We start from the raw sequence: 17,348 nt of genomic DNA on the forward strand, positions 1-17,348 counted from the left end.
TCGTCGGCCGGCCCCGGCTTATTCCGAATTACGTAAGTCAATTTGATTCCGTGATTTCTCAAGTTTGAGAGCCAAAGTGAACCGGACCGGAGGGTGTGGCCGGTGTGGGTTTGCCGCCTCTCCGCTTGCTTGCCCTCGACTCGACATCATCGTGCCGAGACGAGGAACAAGCATCACATCGCACATCACACACACACCACCACACCCGGGGCCATCCCATCGTCCATTGTCGCTTCGCCCTCGTCGACAACACAGGCAGGACACAGGCCACTTGCACGACCCTCTGCTCCACTCCCCGCTCAGCCGCCCCCAACACCGCGCTATCATGTCCCTCGCAGCCCTCCGTACCGCCGCCCGCCGCCCACTAACGGCGACCGTCGCCCCCGCCGCCGCCCGCTGGGCGTCAACCGCGACGGCCACCGCGCCCGTCGAGGAGGCGTCGAGCTCGGCCGCTGCACCGCCCGCTGAGCCGCTCGACGTCGAGGCCCTCCGCCAGCACGCTAAGAAGCTCTACAAGGAGGTGAGTAGATAAGGCCCCACGTTCGTGGGATCGTGGGTTGGGCAGTGTTGTGTCGGCCGCGCGACTGGCCGAGCGCCGTCGCCGCGCAACACTGTGATCACTGTGCATTTGTGCATCGATCACGACGAACCCACCGCCGTGCACGTGCGCTGCGCCCCCTGACGTATGGACAATGGACATAGCTGATAGCCAACAGCTGCACCGTCTCGGTCGCGACTAGTGAGCGCGCCTCGCCGGCGGGCACCCCCCTTCGGCATGACTGACCGTTGCCCAGCCCCGACCCAGAGTACAACTTCAACGGCCGTCTGCGCCGTGCATTCGAGAGTGAGTCGTCGTTTCCAGGGTTTGTGGCTTGGCTCCTCCGACGGCCGCCGCCAAGAAGCGCGGGCGCCGTTCCGGCACGGAGATGGAGACGAGTCCCGCCGAATGGACGGAGGACGCTCGGCGTGCCGAGCGGCGCTCCTCGCTTCGGTCTAAGAGCTTGCGCTGTCCACTCCTACGGCGGTGTAACCACCAGGTGACGTCGGCCGGGGTGCCGACCCTCGTTTCGGTGGCGGCGCCGCACTCGGACCCAATTCCGAGGCCAGCAGCTCACACAACGCGCAGAGAACGCAACCATCACGGACCCCGAGAAGCTCAAGAAGCAGCTCGAGCTCGCCGAGCACATCAAGAAGGGTGCGTACCCCGCCAAAGCGGCACCGCTAACCCCGCAGAGGTCCTCGCCATGCTCAGCCTCAAGAAGTACCGCCACCTCCGCCGCGCGTACCACAAGGACGAGCCGCCTCGCGCGCTGAATCTCAACGGCGAGAAGGACAAGGAGGTCGAGGTGTCCTCTGACCCCATCGGCAAGCTCGCGCCGACGCCGCCCCCGAGCGCATGAGCAGCAGCTGTCTGAAGCGGCCTCGAGTCGCATGTACCAACCACCCACCCAACCGCAATCCCCCCCCTCCCATCGCCACGACGCGACGCGACGCACGACCGACCGATATATCGAACTGACTGACCACGACATACCATCACCCCCACCTGCAACAAAACTCGTCTGGCACACTGTGCGCGCTCTTGGATATCACCGACTCACCGTTCCATCTCACATCTCCTGTTTAATATCGCCGCGGCAAGGTAGACGAAGACTCGATGCATCTCTAACACCGGGTCGTATGGTATGGGCCGAATGCTGGGTATAAAAACCAAAAAAATTAACCAGAGTGCTACTAACGCCCCCCCTCATCCCCGCCTCTGACGCGCATTCTTGTGGTCCATGTGCGCGTGGACCTTGCGCTTCTTCGACTCCTTCTTCTTCTCGCCACGGCGCTCCTGGCGCGCGGCCCAAGCCTTGGGGTCGGCGACGGCCATACGGCTGCGGGCCTCGCGGCGCACCTGGCGCTTCTCGCTGACGTGGCGGCGGATCTTCTCCCACGTCTTGGAGAAGTTGGTCGCGCCGACCTTGTTCTGCACAAAGTCGCGGACCTCGGTCGCGAGCTGACGCAGCTCCTCGATACCGCCTGCGCCGTCCAGGCCGGCGAGGTCGCCTTCGTCGTCGAGGATGCGGTAGATCGGGCTGAGGATGTGGATGAGGAAGCCACGCGCCTGGCGCTTGTTGAGCGCCTCGTAGATGCCCGCATAGCATCGCAAGATCGACATGACGGGTCCCGTCCACGCCAGTGGCTGGCCCGGCAGCGTGTCGTTGGACGCGGGGCGGCTGATGATGAGGCGGCGGGCGAGGAACGACAGACGCGACATGAGCCACGCGAGCGGGCGCGATGCCGACTTCTCCTCGGTCTCTTCGGTCTCCTCCTCCTCCTGGCCCTCGACCTCCTCGCCGTCCACTGTCCAGCCGTTCTCCTCCGACTTGGCCCAGTGCTTGGCAATGTTCCAGAGCAGCTTGACCAGCTGGTCGGCGAGCTTGGCGTCAATGACCACGTCCTCGCCGTCGGCCGACTTGGAGCCACCGAAGAGGATACAGCTCTTGCGCGCAATGTCGAGCAAGAGGTCGGCGTCAAGAATAGTGAACGCCTCCTCGCCGGCAAAGAGGACAGCAAGAGCGCGGGCAGCACCGAAGCGCACCCACTCGTGCGGGAAGAGGAGGTGTGCCACAATGTCGGTCCATGGGATCGATTTGGCCAGCTCACCGTTGGCCTTGAGAGCCTTGGCGATGACGTTGAGCGCCTGCTGAGGAAGCGAGTGTTCGAGCGCGACCTCGTCGTCGGACGCCTCGGCACGCGCAAGCGCACGGGCGCTGCTGCGGATGACGGGAAGCACAACAGTAGGGAGCTCTGCGAAGACACTGGTCTCGACCTCGTCGCTCTCGCACAACAGGCCGTAGACTGCGAGCGAGGCAGCTGCCAGGGCGGGGTTGTCGTTGCGGGCATCGACCCAAGCCTTGAGGACTTGGAGAAGACGCTTCTGGTGGTCCTCCTCAAGCGAGCCAAAGAGCTGCTGCAAGAGCACACCAGCCATGTTGCGGCACTTTTCGCTGTCGTCGTTGGCGAGAACAGCAACCAGCGCGACGAAGAACATGTCGGCGTACTCGGCAATGAGCTCGCCCGAGAACTTGCCAAAGACGGCGGAGAGAACCTCCATGACGGAGATGCGTCCAGACTCGAAAACATAGTCGAGGTTGCGTGCAAGGAAGGTCATCTGCGACTTGAGGCGGCCCTGGCCCTGCGGGTAGTCGAGCAGGAACTGCATCAGCAGACCGCGGCAGAGCTCCTGGACGTGGGTCGACTGGCTGGTGACCATGATGGACGAGACGCGGTCCATGACGTCGTAGATCTCGGGCACGACGAAGCGACGGGACACGACGGCACGGAGAACAGTGAAGATGCAGCTCTGGCGGTCGTGGTCCTCGAGATCGGGGTTGACGACTTCAATGAGGTAGCGGAGCTGTGTGTCCGAGACCTGCGAGGCCTTGCAGTCACGAATGAGGACGGCAAGGGTCTTGAGAGCGGTCTGGGCGACCTCGGACTCTGCAGTACCGCCAGCATTCTTGATCATCCTGAAGATGTTGGTGACAAACGCAGGCAACGCCTCGTCGACCTGAGGGATCGGGCACTTGGCAATCGCAGCCGTAGCCTTGAGGCCGAGCACCAGGATTGCCGAGTTGGTCGAGTACAGCGTGTTTCCAATCGCGTTGACAAGCGGGCCGAGACGTGAAAGAATGTCCACGTCCGCAAAGTCAAACTTGCCCCGGCGGAAGGCGGTGATGAACAGCTCGAGCCCAAAGGACACAAACTTGTACGCGTTCTGCGGGTACAGGTCCTCGTCCTCCTTCTCCTTGCGCTTCATCTGGACCTGGAAACGGTCGGCCGGCTTGGCAGACTTGGCCTCCTTCTTCTTCGCACGGAGGAACTGTGAGTTGCCGTTGATGAGCGAGTAGGACAGATTGAGAATGTCTGTGGGGTTGATGAGAGCGTTGGCGTTCAGGCCGAGCGCGATGCGGCGAAGGACCTCGTCGACCTGAAGCATGGTCTTGACCGCCTGCGAGACGTGCATGACCTCACGGACGGGAGCGAGAATCGCGCCAATCTTGGAGGGCGAGACAAGGCGCGAGACGAGCTGGAAGGTGTCGTTACCGCGGGACAGGGCGCCACGGACTTCACGCATCTTGGTCTTGAAGCCCTCTGTAGCGACGTCCTGTCCGGATTCTCCCCAGATGACCTCGGCCGACACTGAGACGGCATCTCCGACAGCCTGGTCGAGGTTGCTGAAGCGGTCGGCAGCCTCTGTAGTTGCGAGGTGCAGGATCGAGTGCGTCGTGACCGCGAGGACGTGCTTCTGGGGACCACGCTGAAGGGCAGTACGGAGCTCGGCGAGCACCTTGCCGAGCCACTCAGGCCCGAGGTACACGGCAATCTTGCCGATGGTGTCGCGCGCAATGTCACGCGTGTCCTGGTCCTTGCTGCGGAGGATCTGGCTGACCGTAGTGACGACGCGCAGGATCTCGTTTGCAGAAGACTCCTCGGGCAGAGCAGACGCGAGCTTGACAATACCGACGGCGACGGGGATGCGCACCGCCTCATCAGCAGTCTCGTCGTGCTTCTTTGCGATGAAGTGAGACAGGGCAGGGAGCAGGCGGGCAAGGACAACCTCGGTGATACGAGCAGAAGCCGCGACAGGTGCTTCTGGAGCGTCGGCGGCGGGGGCTGCCTCGTCCTCGGGTGTGGCCTCGTCGACAGCTTCCGACTCGTCCGCGCCAACCTTGGCATCGCTGCGCAGGTCGAACGCAAAGTTGTCAATGAGGGCCGAAACGCAACGGATGTAGAACTTTTGCTGTGCGCTCTTCGGTGTACCCATGCGTAGGTAGCGCATCACCAGGGCGTTGTACTTTGACCAGCCGAGGCGGCCAGCAAGCACTCCGATGGTGGTGATCGACTCGTTAACGAGGTGGTGATCGGTGACCTCTGTCGAGCCGGCGATGATGTGCTCCAGAATGGGGAGGAACACGTTGGCGATCGTAGCCTCCCGAATACCGCTCTCCACGACGACATCCCGCAGACGGCGGATGGCACGCGCGCGACGGTGCACCTGGATGTGGCCGAGGTTGACGAAGATGTTGGTCTCGTCCTCGTCACCGAGGAGTGGCTGGAGCTCGGCGAGCGCAGGCACGCCAGTGCACTCCTTGATCGCCTTGGAGAAGACGAGGAGGACCTCGTTACGGACGAGCTCCTGCTTGGACAAGAGGCATCGGCGGAGGGCCGGGAGGAGGACGAACTGGAGCTGATCGACCAGGAGCCCAGACTCGGCTCCACCGACAAGGGTGACAAAGCGCTGAAGAACAGAGCTGGCGTTCGTGCGGATAGACAGCTCCTCAGCGTCCTGGATAAAGTGGAGAGCACTGCGGAGGATGGGCAGCCACTCGCGGGCCGTCTGCGGCAGCTCCTCCTCTGCCAGGTCGTTGAGCTTGCCAAAAGCCTCGAGACGACGGTCAAAGTCGGGCTCGTCCATGCGCTTCACGCGGTAAGCATTCAGGTTGGCGACGATCTCGATGGTCGGAGCCAGCGAGCTGTCCGCCTCACCAAACGTCTCGAGGGCGGCGATGAGCGCGCGGCGAGACGTGGGCAGGTGGAGAGTTTGCAGTAGGTTGCTGATCAGTTCGTAGCTCTGCGAGAAGAACGTAGACGACGGCTCCTTGAAGTCGGGCGAGATGGCGTATAGGCGCTGGAGGGTGACGAGGATGTTGACCTTGGCCTTCTCGTTAACCTGCTTGCCTGGCTGGCGGAGCATTGGGCCCAGGAGGGCAGCGAGCTGCTGCGCCTGCTGGCCATCACTAACGACCGCCGACAACCGCGAGAGGATGCCAAGGAGACGACGCATAATGTCCTCGTTGGCGGCCGCCTTGAGCGACTGCACCAGGCCAATAATGTTGTCGATCAGCGAGCGAATGTTGGGGATGAGGACATTCTGGATGACCTCGTCTTCGTCGTCGATGAGGAGCGACTCGACAACGTCAAACACACGGCCGATGACTGCGGGCTTGACCTTGACGGCGGTCATGCACGCAAACGTCTTGGGCAGGGTGCGGTCGTCGTACTCGACCAAGCTGAACGAGGTCTCAGGGGAGGCGGCGAGGCCGGCGATCAGGTCCAGTGTACCCGACGGCGCCTGCGTGTTCTCCACCTCGAGCTTGGCGAGACGAGGCGAGATGGCCGTCTTGAAGAATACAGGAAGGAAGGGCTTGAAGTCAAACTCGACGGCGCGGGAGCGGAGGAACTGGACGAGACGCTTGAGACCAGTGGAGCGGATGGTGCGAAGAGGAGCGGCACCCTTGTCCTCGGGCTCAATCTCCTCGTCGTCCGCATCGGCCTCGTCCTCAATTGTCTCCTGCTCCTGATCAATCTCGCGCTGCGCCTGGTTGACCAGAACAACAGTCGCGCCGATGAGACGAGGCCAGTGGGCGACAGTCTGAGGGGCGAGGTACCTCAGCACGTCGTGCTGGAAAGTCAAGAAACCGAGCTGCTGACGACCGGGAGCGACAATAGACGCAAATTCGAGGTCCGCGGGGCTGACGTCCTCAAAGCCGCCGAAGGGATCCAGCATGAGGTCAATGAGCGTCTTGAGCTCGTCGGACGACACGCCACTGAGGGCAGTCAAGACGGCCTGCTTGCGTGCTCCCTGGCCCTGGGCAGTGGCGCTGCGAGCACGGCGCGACATCATGATGCCGTACAGGAGGCGAATGACGACCGAGAGGAGCTCGGGGCGGTGCTTGGGCTCGACCACCTCGCTGTCGGTCGCAAGGTCGAAGTGAGTGAGCTCGTCGCGGAACTGGGTCTCATCGAGGAGCTTGCTCAGACGGTCCTTGTAGGGGACGAGATTGGGCGACTTGTAGGTCAACAAGCATCGCAGTGCCACGCCCTGGACCTTTGGCTCGCCCTTGGACAGGAGGTTGAGGTAGAGAGCGTGGAGCTCAGCTGAGCGGTAAGCCGCCTTGGGGTTGACAAACTTGACCAAGAGCTCCAGGAAGTTGGTGGTACGTCCCTGCAGCTGGCGAGTGGAGAGGTGGGCGAGCTCAACGGTCGCCTCGTCGGCAGAGGCGCCGGCAATGGCCAGGACCACGGGAACAATGGAACGAGTGTGCTTCTCCGCCAGGGACGGGTTGGCTGTTAGCGTAGCGAGGAGCTGCGACTCGTAGCTCAGAACGTCGAGGCGATCGTGCGAGATTTGAATCTGTGGTGTCAGTTGAGCAGCCCCGAGTCGCGCTCGTCAACTTACCGAGATCTCTGCAACGTCCAAGGGAGCAACATCGTCGTTCTGCTGCCACGCCTTGGAGACGTTGGCGCGGCCCTTGGCAAGGGCGGTGCACCTGAACTCGACATCCTCCTCGCCCGCCTCCTCCTCCTCCTCGGCCTCGACCCGCTGTGTCGTCCACTCGGGGTACTCGACGCCCAGGTCTGGCACAACGGCCTTGGTGGCAGTGATTGTCTTCTGTAGCTCCTCCCAGATGATCGTCCAGATGGTGTTTCCGTGCGCGGGCACCTGAGCGGTCAAGGCGGTGACCGCTTCGCTCCAGAGGGGGCGGAAGTTGACCTTGAGCTGTGCAACCAGGTACGAGATCGACGAATTGACCGTGGCAGCGATACTCTCTTCGAGGTCACCAGAGAGGGATGAGAGATGCCTGCTCAGGCGAGCGATCTGCGTTGTGCGATCACGAACGTTCTTGAGCGACATTTCCGCTGACTCGACGGCAAGACACGCCTGCCAGATGGCTTCCACATCCTTCGATTTGTCGCGAGCATCCGTGACCAGAATCTTGAGAGACGACAGTCGAAGTGACGAGTCGGCAGACAGGATGTTGAGACGGAGACGCTCGACGTTGGCGTTTTCCAACCGTGCCACTTCCGGCCAGTGCTCAACAAACGCAGCCGTCTGCTCCAGAATCTCCCGGTTCCAGTGATACCTCGCCACAAGGACGTTTGGCAAGTGGTTTGAGGTCCAGTAGGTCTTGAACTTGTCCTTGACGGCGGTAGGGCCACGGAGGACGAGGTCGTAGACACTGCTCAGGATACGACCGACGACGTGGGCGTCGTTCCACATACCAGCCTTTTCCCAGTTGCCCTCTGCATCCGAGTCTGAGGCAGCGACGTTCAGCCGGTCAAGGATCGCCATCAGGTGGTCAATGAAGTGCTGGCTCTCGCCAGCGAGGGAGGGGATGAGGCGGAGGATCTGACCCAGGATGCGGCGGTCGGCAAGTTCAAGGTCGCCGTCGCGGACGCTCTTCAGGAGCTTGGCGAGGTTGGTCACCAGAGCCTGGCGCCATCGTCCACCCTGGACATTTGACAGGCCGCCCGAGAGGAAGCCTGCGCTGGCGAGGTTGTTGAGCAGCACCAGGGTTGGGAGGGGATCCGTCGAGAGTCCAGTGAGGGCCGTGTGGGAGATGTGAGCAAGCAGGAACTGCTCGATACCAGCCCACTTGAACGCGATGGACATGTTGACAAAGGCGAAGGCCTCGGGGGTGGGAAGGGCCGACCACAGGGCCTCAATGAGGGAGACGCCGGGGCTGAGCCACTCGGCCAGGTGGCCTGCATTCAGGCTGCCCACGATTGCCGAGACGACGGCGCGGCGCCACTTGGCCGCCAGCTCTTCTGATGACGACTTTTCGACAGAAGCCTTGACCTGGGGGATGAGACCCTGGAGCTTGATCATGGTTGGCTTGAGCTGAGCCGAAGGGAAGCGCTTGCCCTTGCGAGTCATGAGGAATGCGCAGAGAATGTCAAGCATAGCAGTAGACGTGGCGTAGTCGATCGTCGACTTTGACGACGAAGCTGCCGCCCCGCTGGCCAGGCGCGCCAAGACAGCCTCAACGAGTGGCTCCGTGGCGCTGGACGAGCAGTGGTGCACCAGTGCGGTAGACACGTGCCTGAGGGTAGCGGTGTGCTCCTCTGTTGGGCTCAGAATGAGCTCGTCGAGAAGGGCGGTGAAGATCGGGAGCGCCCGAGAGTGCAGGTGCTGGCTGGTTCCCTTCATGCTGTTGGCCCACACGGCCTCCATGCCCTCGGTGTCCTCCTCGAGCAGGACGCGCATCAGGCGCTGGAGGGCCTCGCCACGCGCCTTGCGAAGCACACCCGCCCAGGCATCGGCAATACACTTGCGGACGTACGCCTTGTTCTCGTGAGGGCGGAGGTAGGGAGTCACGGCGGCCCACGTCGCGCGGAGGGTCGCCTCGCCGCCGAGCTTGAGGAGGTTCGGCGCGAGGACACGGAGCACGAGCGAGAGGGTCGAGTATGCGCGCTCGACGAGCTTGGGCTCGAGGGCTCGCAGCGCGCCTACCCTCGTGATATGCTTGGCTGTTTCAGGAGCGAATGGAACCGCCTCCCCGAGGACAGTCTCGTACAGCGCCTGGAGGAGGGAGAGGGCCGAGTCGAGGCCCGAGTTGACATGGTCCTCGCCGTCCTTGAGCTTGGCAAAGAAGGCGAAGAAGATGTCGAAGATGGCGCTGAGGTTGTGCAGCGTCATCGGGAGCGTGGGCGTGAGCGGGGCGAGTGCGCGCGAGAGCTCCTGGTACGGGAGGGTGAGGTCGTGCAGCTCGAGGCGGGCGAGCTCGACGGTGAACGGCGTTTTCTGGGGTCAGCTGGGTGCCAAGGAGCAAACTCACGCTCTGCTCATCCTCTCCAAACTCCTCCTTCTCCCACGAAAGGCCCTTACGCTTGCCGACATCGACCGAGATGTTGTTCAGCTTCTCGGTGTAGGTGGCGTACTGGGGGTGTCAGTGGGTCTGGAGCAGCAAGAGGAGCAGGACCCACCCGGAACCGCTTCTGTGGTGGCTCGGCCATGTTGGGCGAGAGTGTCGTCGAGGCGTGGGCGTGTAGTCTCCCGCGCTGTCTCGATGAGGGGGTTCGCCTTTGCAGTTGTAGTTGTAGATTTGTTGATCCAAGTCAGTGGTTGCGGATCGCACATGATGCAGATTTCAGAGATCGCGGACCAACTTTCCACTGGCTTTCCCACGGTGGTGTCGTCGGCTGCTTGGCCCCTTGCGTCACTGCCTGGTGCTGGGTGGGTCGTGCCAAAAGTCGGCAGCGAGATGAACACCTCGAGTGCATACGCGCCGTTGCCCCCATCGTGTCCACAAACACACAAACCCGTCGCCATGTCTGTCGTTCCCAAGCGCCCCTCGCCGGTTCTGCCCACCGCGATGCCGTGGCCAATCTTCGAGAAGCTCAAGAACAAGCGCGTCGTGCTCGCGTCTTCCTCGCCTCGGAGGAAGGACATCCTCGAGAACATTGTGAGTGCCCCTTGTGGAGCTTCACTCACAAGCAGGGCTTCAAGCCGGAGATCGTTCCGTCTACATTTGACGAGGACCTCCCCAAGAACATGTTCGAGGACCGGCTAGCCGACTACCCCGTCGCCACGGCCGGCGAGAAGGTAGCTGTCGTCCAGTGAGTTGCCAGCTAACCACCCAGGCGATGGAGGTGTACGAGCGCCTAATTCGGGAGAACGAGGCCGACCCCGCAGACATTGTCATCAGTGGTGAGCTCCTTTTATCGGTTGCGTCACGAAGCTCACCTCCTCCCAGCCGACACCGTCGTGATCTTCCCTCCCGAGAAGGACACGGCCGAGGGTGGCGTGGCCCACGGCGAGCACTCGGAGATCCTGGAGAAGCCGCCCAACAAGAACGAGCAGCTGCGCCTCCTCGACCTGATGGCAGGACGTAGCTGCGAGGTGGTGACGGCCGTGTGCATTGGTGGGTATTACGAGTCTTTCCACCCGCTGACCCTTCAGTCTACCCCACAGTAGAGCACCCCGGCTTCAAACTGCAGAGCATCAACCAGTCGACGATTGTGCACTTCTACGACAACGACATTGAGACTATCAAGGCGTACGTCGAGCACGGGGAGGGCCACGACCGTGCGGGCGGCTTCGCGATCCAGGGCCTTGGAGGGCTGCTGATTGAGAAGATTGAGGGCGATTATGACAACTGTGTCGGCTTTCCCAACTCTGCTTTCTGGCGGTGGATGGCCGAGCTCGACGAGGACGGAACGTTTGACGACATTTAGACGAATGCATAGACACTGTAGCTGTATATCTGGGGTGGTGTACACGAGATCAAGATTTCTAAGGGAGGGCAACGTTATAGCACAATCTGTCGCACTTCGAGCGCGATACGCTTCTTGCCAGTCTGGTAGATGGCGTTGACCTCCTCGCGCTCAATGTACTTCTCGCCCGCACGCAGAACGTGAGGCGCGTCGGTGCCGTTGCCAGGCGCGACAAACGGGTCCTGGCGGTGCGCGTCGTCCTTGGGGACAGGGGTGAGAGTGTAGATGATCTCGAGGGCGGAGAGGACGCCGCCGTACGCGTACGAGATGCCTGTGGTGAGCTCGCCATCATGATAGTAGCTCACCTGTATCAATGATGATCACCGACGCATTGCAGCGGTGCACAATCTTGTCAAAGTCGGGTGTGTGGCCCTGGGCCTGTCAGCAACACTCGCAACGCCCCTTCACCGGACGTACGCCAATGACTCTCCGCACTCCAATCTTCTCCTGGAGCTCCTTGGCCCAGCCGCACACGATGCGGTCGTCCTCGACATCAGCGAGCCCGCGCCACCAGAGCGGTCCGCCGCCGTCGTACAGCTCGGCCTCTTCGCGCGTTGTGCCGGCCGGGAGGCCAGAGTACGGGTTCGGCGGGTACGGCTTCGCAAGTGGCGGGGTGAGCGCACGCGTGAGGAGCGAGTGGCCCAACCGGTTGATTGCGTCGGGGTACGGTGTCAGGTTCGGGAACGAGGGCCGCAGCGAGCCGTGCTGGAAGGAGAGGGTCGGCGCCGAGGGGAACGGCGAGAGGGGAACGAGGGCCGAGATCGAGTAGCTGGGCAGGCGTTAGCACGTCAAGGGCATGACTACTCTACTCACTTGGCCAGCCAGTCCTTGCCCAGCCACCCCTCCTTGGACAGCTCATGCTGCCGGTTCTCCACCCCACCCCAGTGCTTGATGTCCGCCTGGGTGACGTAGCGCCAGTCCCCGATGGCGTTCATGACCTCGTGGTTACCGAGGAGGTTGATAACGCGGCCGCCGACGGCGGAAGCCTCCCCGCGCAGCCGATACCAGAGCTCGTAGATCTCGCGAGCAAACGTGCCGCGGTCGACGCAGTCGGCGGAGGATGAGCACGGTCGTCGTCAGGAGGGAAGGCTACTACTCACCGCCTGTCTGCACAAAGATGTCGTTACCGCCGGCCCAGTGGTCAGTCTTGTCCGTGAGCCCGGCCATCCGGAGGACGCGTTTCGCATTGTTAATGTCTGGGCGTGAGTTGGTTGCACGGGGTTGACGCAGCAACTCACCCCCGTGCAGGTCGCCGATGGCGACCAAGCGTTGGCGGAACGCCTCCCCGCCCGGTGACGGCGCCGTGTCCGATGGTGGCGGTGGGCTTGGTCGCCAGAAGAGAAAGAAGAGAGTGGCAGCCGCCGCTGCAAGCAGCAATAAGATGCGTGTCGGCGTCGGCATTGTGCCGAAAGTATGTAGCAGGTAGTCGAGTCGGCGGTCGGGTGACTGACTGGGTGAGTTGTTGTTCGGCGAAGTGAAGATGTGCTGCTGCGATGCGATGGCAGGACGGGTTTCAGTACGTCATTTTTACCGCATTGATAAAGTCCGGAATCATTCTATCCGGCGACTTGTTGACGACGGCGAGCGGCAAGCGACGACGACGACGAGGACACGCTAGCGCGGGGCAACGACACGACGATTGACAGTGTATATAATCGGGCACGTCGTCTAGAGACATTGGCATCGCTGCATCGCCCACCACCCCACTTCTGCGCTGCGATGAACCTCTTCCTCCTCTTCCTCGCCATCCCGCTCCTCTGGCGTGTGGCCACGCCCTTCATCCCAGACGAGTACCTCGACCCGTACGCGTACTGGAACACTACGAGCATCAACAGGCAGAGACCCGATGGCTTTGTCCCGATCGAGTGGAGGAACCTGGGCTACTGGGACGTGAGTCGACACTACTTGCAAGGCTCGCTGACACTCCAGGCCCCCAACGCGACCTTTACGGAAGCCAACGAGAAGCTCGCGCGCAAGCTTCTCGAGTTCGCGCGTGCGAGACAGGACGGCAACACGCTGGATATCGCCCACGGTGCGGGCGATTCGCTTCGTACGTTGCGAGGGGGAAGACGGAAGGGCGAATCCACACCACAGTATAGCTCACACACGTAGTGATCCACCTCGAGTCACACCCCGAACAGCTGCACGCCCTCACCCCGCTCCAGGGCGAGTCCGACAAGGCGCGCAAAAAGCTCTTTGAGCGCGCCATCTGGGCCAAGCTCGGCGGTACCCCGATCGCCACGAACGTCAAGATGCACGTCGCCCCAGCCACGTTCAAGGACGGCACAAACCTCGAGCACCCGCTCAACCCCATGCGCCACCATGTGGGCCAGAAGGCTGATGGTGACAGCACGGCTCAGACCGACGGCGAGGCCGAGGAACCCGAGCCCGAGATCGATGACGACAAGCAGGCCGCCTTCTCTGCCCCCGACGACGACAGCACCGCCGGTGAGCCCCCAGCGTCCGACCCCAAGGCGCCGTTCGACCTCGTGTACGTCCTCGACTCGGTGTACCACTTCCCGCCCTCGGTCGACTACTTTGCCCAGCTCGTCTACCCGGCGCTCCGCAAGGGGTCGGGCGTGCTCGCGTACACTGATGCGCTGCCCCCGCCCTCGTGGTCCGAGTTCCCGATGAACATTGTGTCCACGTTCATCTCGCCCCTGCTCTCCGTCCCGCCCTCCAACCTGAGCCTCCGCCCCAAGACCCTCGACGAGTACAAGACCCGCCTTGAGAGCTTTGGCTACACCGACGTCGAGGTCGAGGACTGGAGCGACCACGTGTGGCAGGGCATCGCCGACAACTTCAAGCCGCGCGGCGGCGCTTATGGGATCGCCGGCCGTGTGTTCGGCTATGCTGGCAACTCGGGCTGGAGGTATGTCGCTGTTAGGGCTACCCGCCCCGGCAACGCGCCGGCCGAGGAGCAGGCGCATGAGGCGCAGGCTGGCGACGCGTAAATGGACACTGTAAGCCATGTAGCAGCTGGACAGAAGCAGCCTGTATGATACACATGCAGAGAATGAAACAAAGGGCGGCTAATGCTATGCTACTAATGGGGTTCTACTCGACTTCAATGGGGCTGTCGACGGCCATGCCAGTCTTCTTGGCCTTGCGGTCGAGGATTTGCTGGCGGAGGCGCTCAAACTCGGATCGCTGGTCCTGCGCGTGCTTGTGCATGCCCTCCTTTGTCTGGAGGGCGCCGACCTCGTCGTCCTTGCCGCGGTCCTTGTCGCGTTTCCGCGAGCTCTCGATCTGCGCCAGCTGTGCACGCAGCGCTGGCAGGGATGATGGGTGTGACGTGTCGAGGTTGGCGTTGTACAGCACGATCCATTCCTGGAATCGCGCCTCGAGTGCCGGTCGCTCGCCCGTAGTTGGCAAACCGTGCTCCTGAGGGGGTGGTCAGTGCGGGCGGGCGGACAACAACAAACAACGCACGGTCAAGAGGGCGCGCAGCTCGGCCTGGCCAGTCAGGCTGTAGTTGGGCTTGACAATACGCCGCATGTCTGCGACTTTCGTCTTGCCTCCGCCTGCCGACGCGAAGACCTTCTTCCAGTCGGCCTTCTGGTTCCCGGACGAGGCGGTGACCTTGGCCGCCTTGCCCTTTGGTGGTGGGCACCCACGGTCGATGTGGAGAGGGATGTCCCCAGTCGCCATCACTGCCGCACACAGGGGACACGGTTGCTCGTCTGCGTGTGAGCTCGGCCGCTCCGCTCTCTGAAGCTCACCCTTGTCTGTCAACTCCTGTGAGTCGTCGTCGCCCAACACCTCAACGTCGCTGTCCGGACTCGCTGTCCGCCGCGGAGACGAGCTCGCGCGTTTCCTCTTCGACGGTCCGGCCTCATGCACCACACGCTTCTTCGGCTGGGCAAGTTCGAGCAGTGATGGCCTGGGGTTAGTTAGCTCAATATCTTCACTTCAGCTAACCTTGCCCCCTCCCACGCGTCCGTCATCTCTTCCAGAGCGCGGTTACGCCGGATGGATCCCTCCTTGGCCGGTTCATGACAGGTAGGACACTTCTTCTGCGTGTCAAGGAAGGAGCGAATGCACTGGGGAGTCAGTGAGGTGTCCCCAAAGCATCGGGCAACTCACGGCCGAGCAGAACGAGTGCCCACACGCGATGCTGACGGGGCCCTTGTAGAGCTCCTTGCAGATCGCGCACGAGACTGCGCGGTCGACGCGACTGAGCTGGGGGTAGGAGGCGGGGAAGGGGGGGAGTGGGTCGTCGGCGGCTAGTAGCGGGTGATCCATGAGGAGAGGGCGAGGAAGGACGACGAATGGTAGCCAGAGAAATGGTCAAAGTGTGGCAACAGCAACAAGTAATTTCCTCTCACCCCAGCGTGTCGGTGTCGGTTGAGTGGACTGGCTCCCCTTCCCTCGACGCGTCTTGGTGGCGAACCAACATTGGCGAAAATGGTCCCGGTGACCTGGCTCGGTTTAGCTTTGGGCGCCCCGCTGGCCGCTTGGCTTCTACCAGGCAGTGAAGCCGGTCGCCGACTGCACGCCCCGCTGCCCGCCGCCGTCGGCTTAGCTTTGCTCGCGCCAGGAACGCCGAGCGAGACACGGACCCACGTAACCAAATAACCACGCTTACAAAAAGAACGAAGCAGACACCGACAGACAGACAGACACATCGCGTCGTGTCGTGTCGTGCGTGTCCTTGTCCTTTGTCTACCCCATCACAAAGCAACTGCAGCTCAAGCAGCATGCCAGACGAAAGAGGTATGTCTTGTCCCCGACGCGCAGACGCTCACACCAGGCTCGGTATCCTTCTTCCTCGCGATCGGCGGGCTGGTGCTCTACGGCGTCGTGTGGGCCGTCGGGCTCAACGGATGGCGGGTGGCGTGGGTATCGCGTCGCGTCGTGTTGCCGCTACACCGAGCTCCGAGCTGACCATTGCAGGAAGACGCGGTACGGCCGCGCGTCGGCGCCGTCGCGGCTCGCGACGCTGCCCGCCACCTCGGTGCCCGGCGTGACTATCATCCGGCCGCTGTGCGGGCTCGACTCGAACCTGTACAACTCGCTCGAGACGGTCATGCGGCTCGACTATCCGCGCTACGAGGTGATCTTTGCGTTCCAGGACGCGGGGGACGAGGCGATCCCGGTCGTGCGACTCCTCATCAAGAACTATAAGCACGTTGACGCGCGCATTGTCATCAGTGAGTCGCGGCGAGACGCGCACCGCGAGCCGCGGCAACTGGCTGGCCCTTGGCACTAGCTGACACCACTCGAGACCCCGCAAAGGTCGGCGTCAACCCCAAGGTCAACAACCTGATGCAGCCGTTCCACGAGGCGCAGTACGACCTGCTGTGGGTCATCGACTCGACGGTCGCCGTGACTGAGGGCACGCTGGGCCGCATGGTCGACGCGTGGGTGTCCGGCGCGGGCGGCGGCACCGACGTCGAGAGCCGCGCAGCGGCATACGCGCCGCCGACCAGAGGCCAGGTCGGGCTGGTGCACCAGGTGCCCATCGCGGTCGTGTACCACCGCTCGTGGGGCAGCCTGATCGAGCAGGCGTTCCTGAACGGTAACCACGCCAAGATGTATCTGTCCATCAACGACGTGGCGGTCGAGTCGTGCGTCGTGGGCAAGAGCAACATGTACTCGCGGGCCAGTATCGCCGGGCTACGCACGCCGTCGCCCACGCTCCGCGCGTCGCCTGATCCGCCTTCCGGGCTAGCAGGCTTCGGCCCCTTCATGGCAGAGGACAACATGATCGCCATGACGCTCTGGCGTAGCGGCCTCAAGCACGCCATGACGCCCGACGTCGCGCTCGACTTTATCGGCGCGCTCAGCGTGCGCCAGTACATTGACCGCCGCGCCCGCTGGATCAGGGTGCGCAAGGTCATGGTGCTGCCTGCGACGCTCATCGAGCCGTTCACAGAGTGCCTGCTCGGCAGCTTGATGGGATCGTGGGCGCTTAATCGGCTGTTCAACATCCCCCAGGCGCCCGTGTTCGTCGCGAGCGTCCTCGCGTGGTTCCTCGTCGACAACTCGGTACGCAGGAGCCTGTCTACCAACGTGCGGCATATCGGGCCCCAGACGAGCACCGGTACGTTCGCGCTTGCGTGGGCCGCGCGCGAGCTCCTCGCCCTCCCTGTTTGGCTGTATGCCATGGTCGGGTCGACCGTCATGTGGCGCGGGCACAGATATCGTATCTTGGCAAGCGGCGAGGCAAAGAGAGTCGACTAGGCGGACACGGGAGCGAGGGAGGAGGTAGAGACAGACGTCAGAGACGTCGACAGCATAGGAGCCAGTCTCCACACAGCATTACACACCCCATGCATAGGATCACAGCAGTGTGT

The 17,348-nt window shown here is 62.7% G+C and overlaps 7 protein-coding genes across 7 annotated transcripts; 4 read left to right on the forward strand and 3 right to left on the reverse strand.

Moving 5' to 3' along the window:
• The first annotated feature begins 123 nt into the window (after window positions 1–123).
• On the forward strand, window positions 124–1,676 carry etfrf1 (Electron transfer flavoprotein regulatory factor 1). The gene is made up of 5 exons (XM_062768944.1): window positions 124–520; window positions 717–739; window positions 795–844; window positions 1,127–1,195; window positions 1,234–1,676. Exons 1-5 carry the CDS (start codon window positions 326–328, stop codon window positions 1,398–1,400), a joined length of 504 nt encoding a protein of 167 aa, XP_062624928.1. The 5' UTR covers window positions 124–325; the 3' UTR covers window positions 1,401–1,676.
• utp20 (U3 small nucleolar RNA-associated protein 20) lies at window positions 1,661–9,881 on the reverse strand. The gene is made up of 4 exons (XM_062768945.1): window positions 9,760–9,881; window positions 9,612–9,713; window positions 7,232–9,577; window positions 1,661–7,186 (listed from the first exon to the last, which is right to left on the reverse strand). Exons 1-4 carry the CDS (start codon window positions 9,787–9,789, stop codon window positions 1,748–1,750), a joined length of 7,917 nt encoding a protein of 2,638 aa, XP_062624929.1. The 5' UTR covers window positions 9,790–9,881; the 3' UTR covers window positions 1,661–1,747.
• A 222-nt stretch (window positions 9,882–10,103) lies between these two features.
• SPAC3G6.03c (Maf-like protein) lies at window positions 10,104–11,010 on the forward strand (the record flags this gene model as incomplete). Its single annotated transcript, XM_062768946.1, has 5 exons — window positions 10,104–10,238; window positions 10,274–10,378; window positions 10,417–10,483; window positions 10,530–10,697; window positions 10,736–11,010. 5 exons carry the CDS (start codon window positions 10,104–10,106, stop codon window positions 11,008–11,010), a joined length of 750 nt encoding a protein of 249 aa, XP_062624930.1.
• A 74-nt stretch (window positions 11,011–11,084) lies between these two features.
• Window positions 11,085–12,450, reverse strand: SPCC1840.07c (putative protein; the record flags this gene model as incomplete). Its single annotated transcript, XM_062768947.1, has 6 exons — window positions 11,085–11,320; window positions 11,355–11,421; window positions 11,467–11,818; window positions 11,863–12,068; window positions 12,163–12,245; window positions 12,288–12,450. 6 exons carry the CDS (start codon window positions 12,448–12,450, stop codon window positions 11,085–11,087), a joined length of 1,107 nt encoding a protein of 368 aa, XP_062624931.1.
• A 292-nt stretch (window positions 12,451–12,742) lies between these two features.
• On the forward strand, window positions 12,743–14,043 carry LOC62_02G002439 (uncharacterized protein). Its single transcript, XM_062768948.1, has 3 exons — window positions 12,743–12,939; window positions 12,979–13,099; window positions 13,162–14,043. Exons 1-3 carry the CDS (start codon window positions 12,769–12,771, stop codon window positions 14,001–14,003), a joined length of 1,134 nt encoding a protein of 377 aa, XP_062624932.1. The 5' UTR covers window positions 12,743–12,768; the 3' UTR covers window positions 14,004–14,043.
• On the reverse strand, window positions 14,043–15,345 carry rad18 (Postreplication repair E3 ubiquitin-protein ligase rad18). The gene is made up of 5 exons (XM_062768949.1): window positions 15,136–15,345; window positions 14,971–15,092; window positions 14,772–14,932; window positions 14,482–14,732; window positions 14,043–14,433 (listed from the first exon to the last, which is right to left on the reverse strand). The coding sequence occupies exons 1-5, from the start codon at window positions 15,292–15,294 to the stop codon at window positions 14,107–14,109; spliced, it is 1,020 nt and encodes a 339-aa protein (XP_062624933.1). The 5' UTR covers window positions 15,295–15,345; the 3' UTR covers window positions 14,043–14,106.
• Window positions 15,346–15,690: 345 nt separating this feature from the next.
• On the forward strand, window positions 15,691–17,343 carry GCS1_0 (Ceramide glucosyltransferase). The gene is made up of 4 exons (XM_062768950.1): window positions 15,691–15,765; window positions 15,803–15,887; window positions 15,946–16,202; window positions 16,277–17,343. The coding sequence occupies exons 1-4, from the start codon at window positions 15,750–15,752 to the stop codon at window positions 17,233–17,235; spliced, it is 1,317 nt and encodes a 438-aa protein (XP_062624934.1). The 5' UTR covers window positions 15,691–15,749; the 3' UTR covers window positions 17,236–17,343.
• The last annotated feature ends 5 nt before the right edge of the window (window positions 17,344–17,348 follow it).

Source organism: Vanrija pseudolonga, chromosome 2, assembly GCF_020906515.1.
Source record: "Vanrija pseudolonga chromosome 2, complete sequence".
In the NCBI taxonomy this organism is placed as follows: domain Eukaryota; kingdom Fungi; phylum Basidiomycota; class Tremellomycetes; order Trichosporonales; family Trichosporonaceae; genus Vanrija; species Vanrija pseudolonga.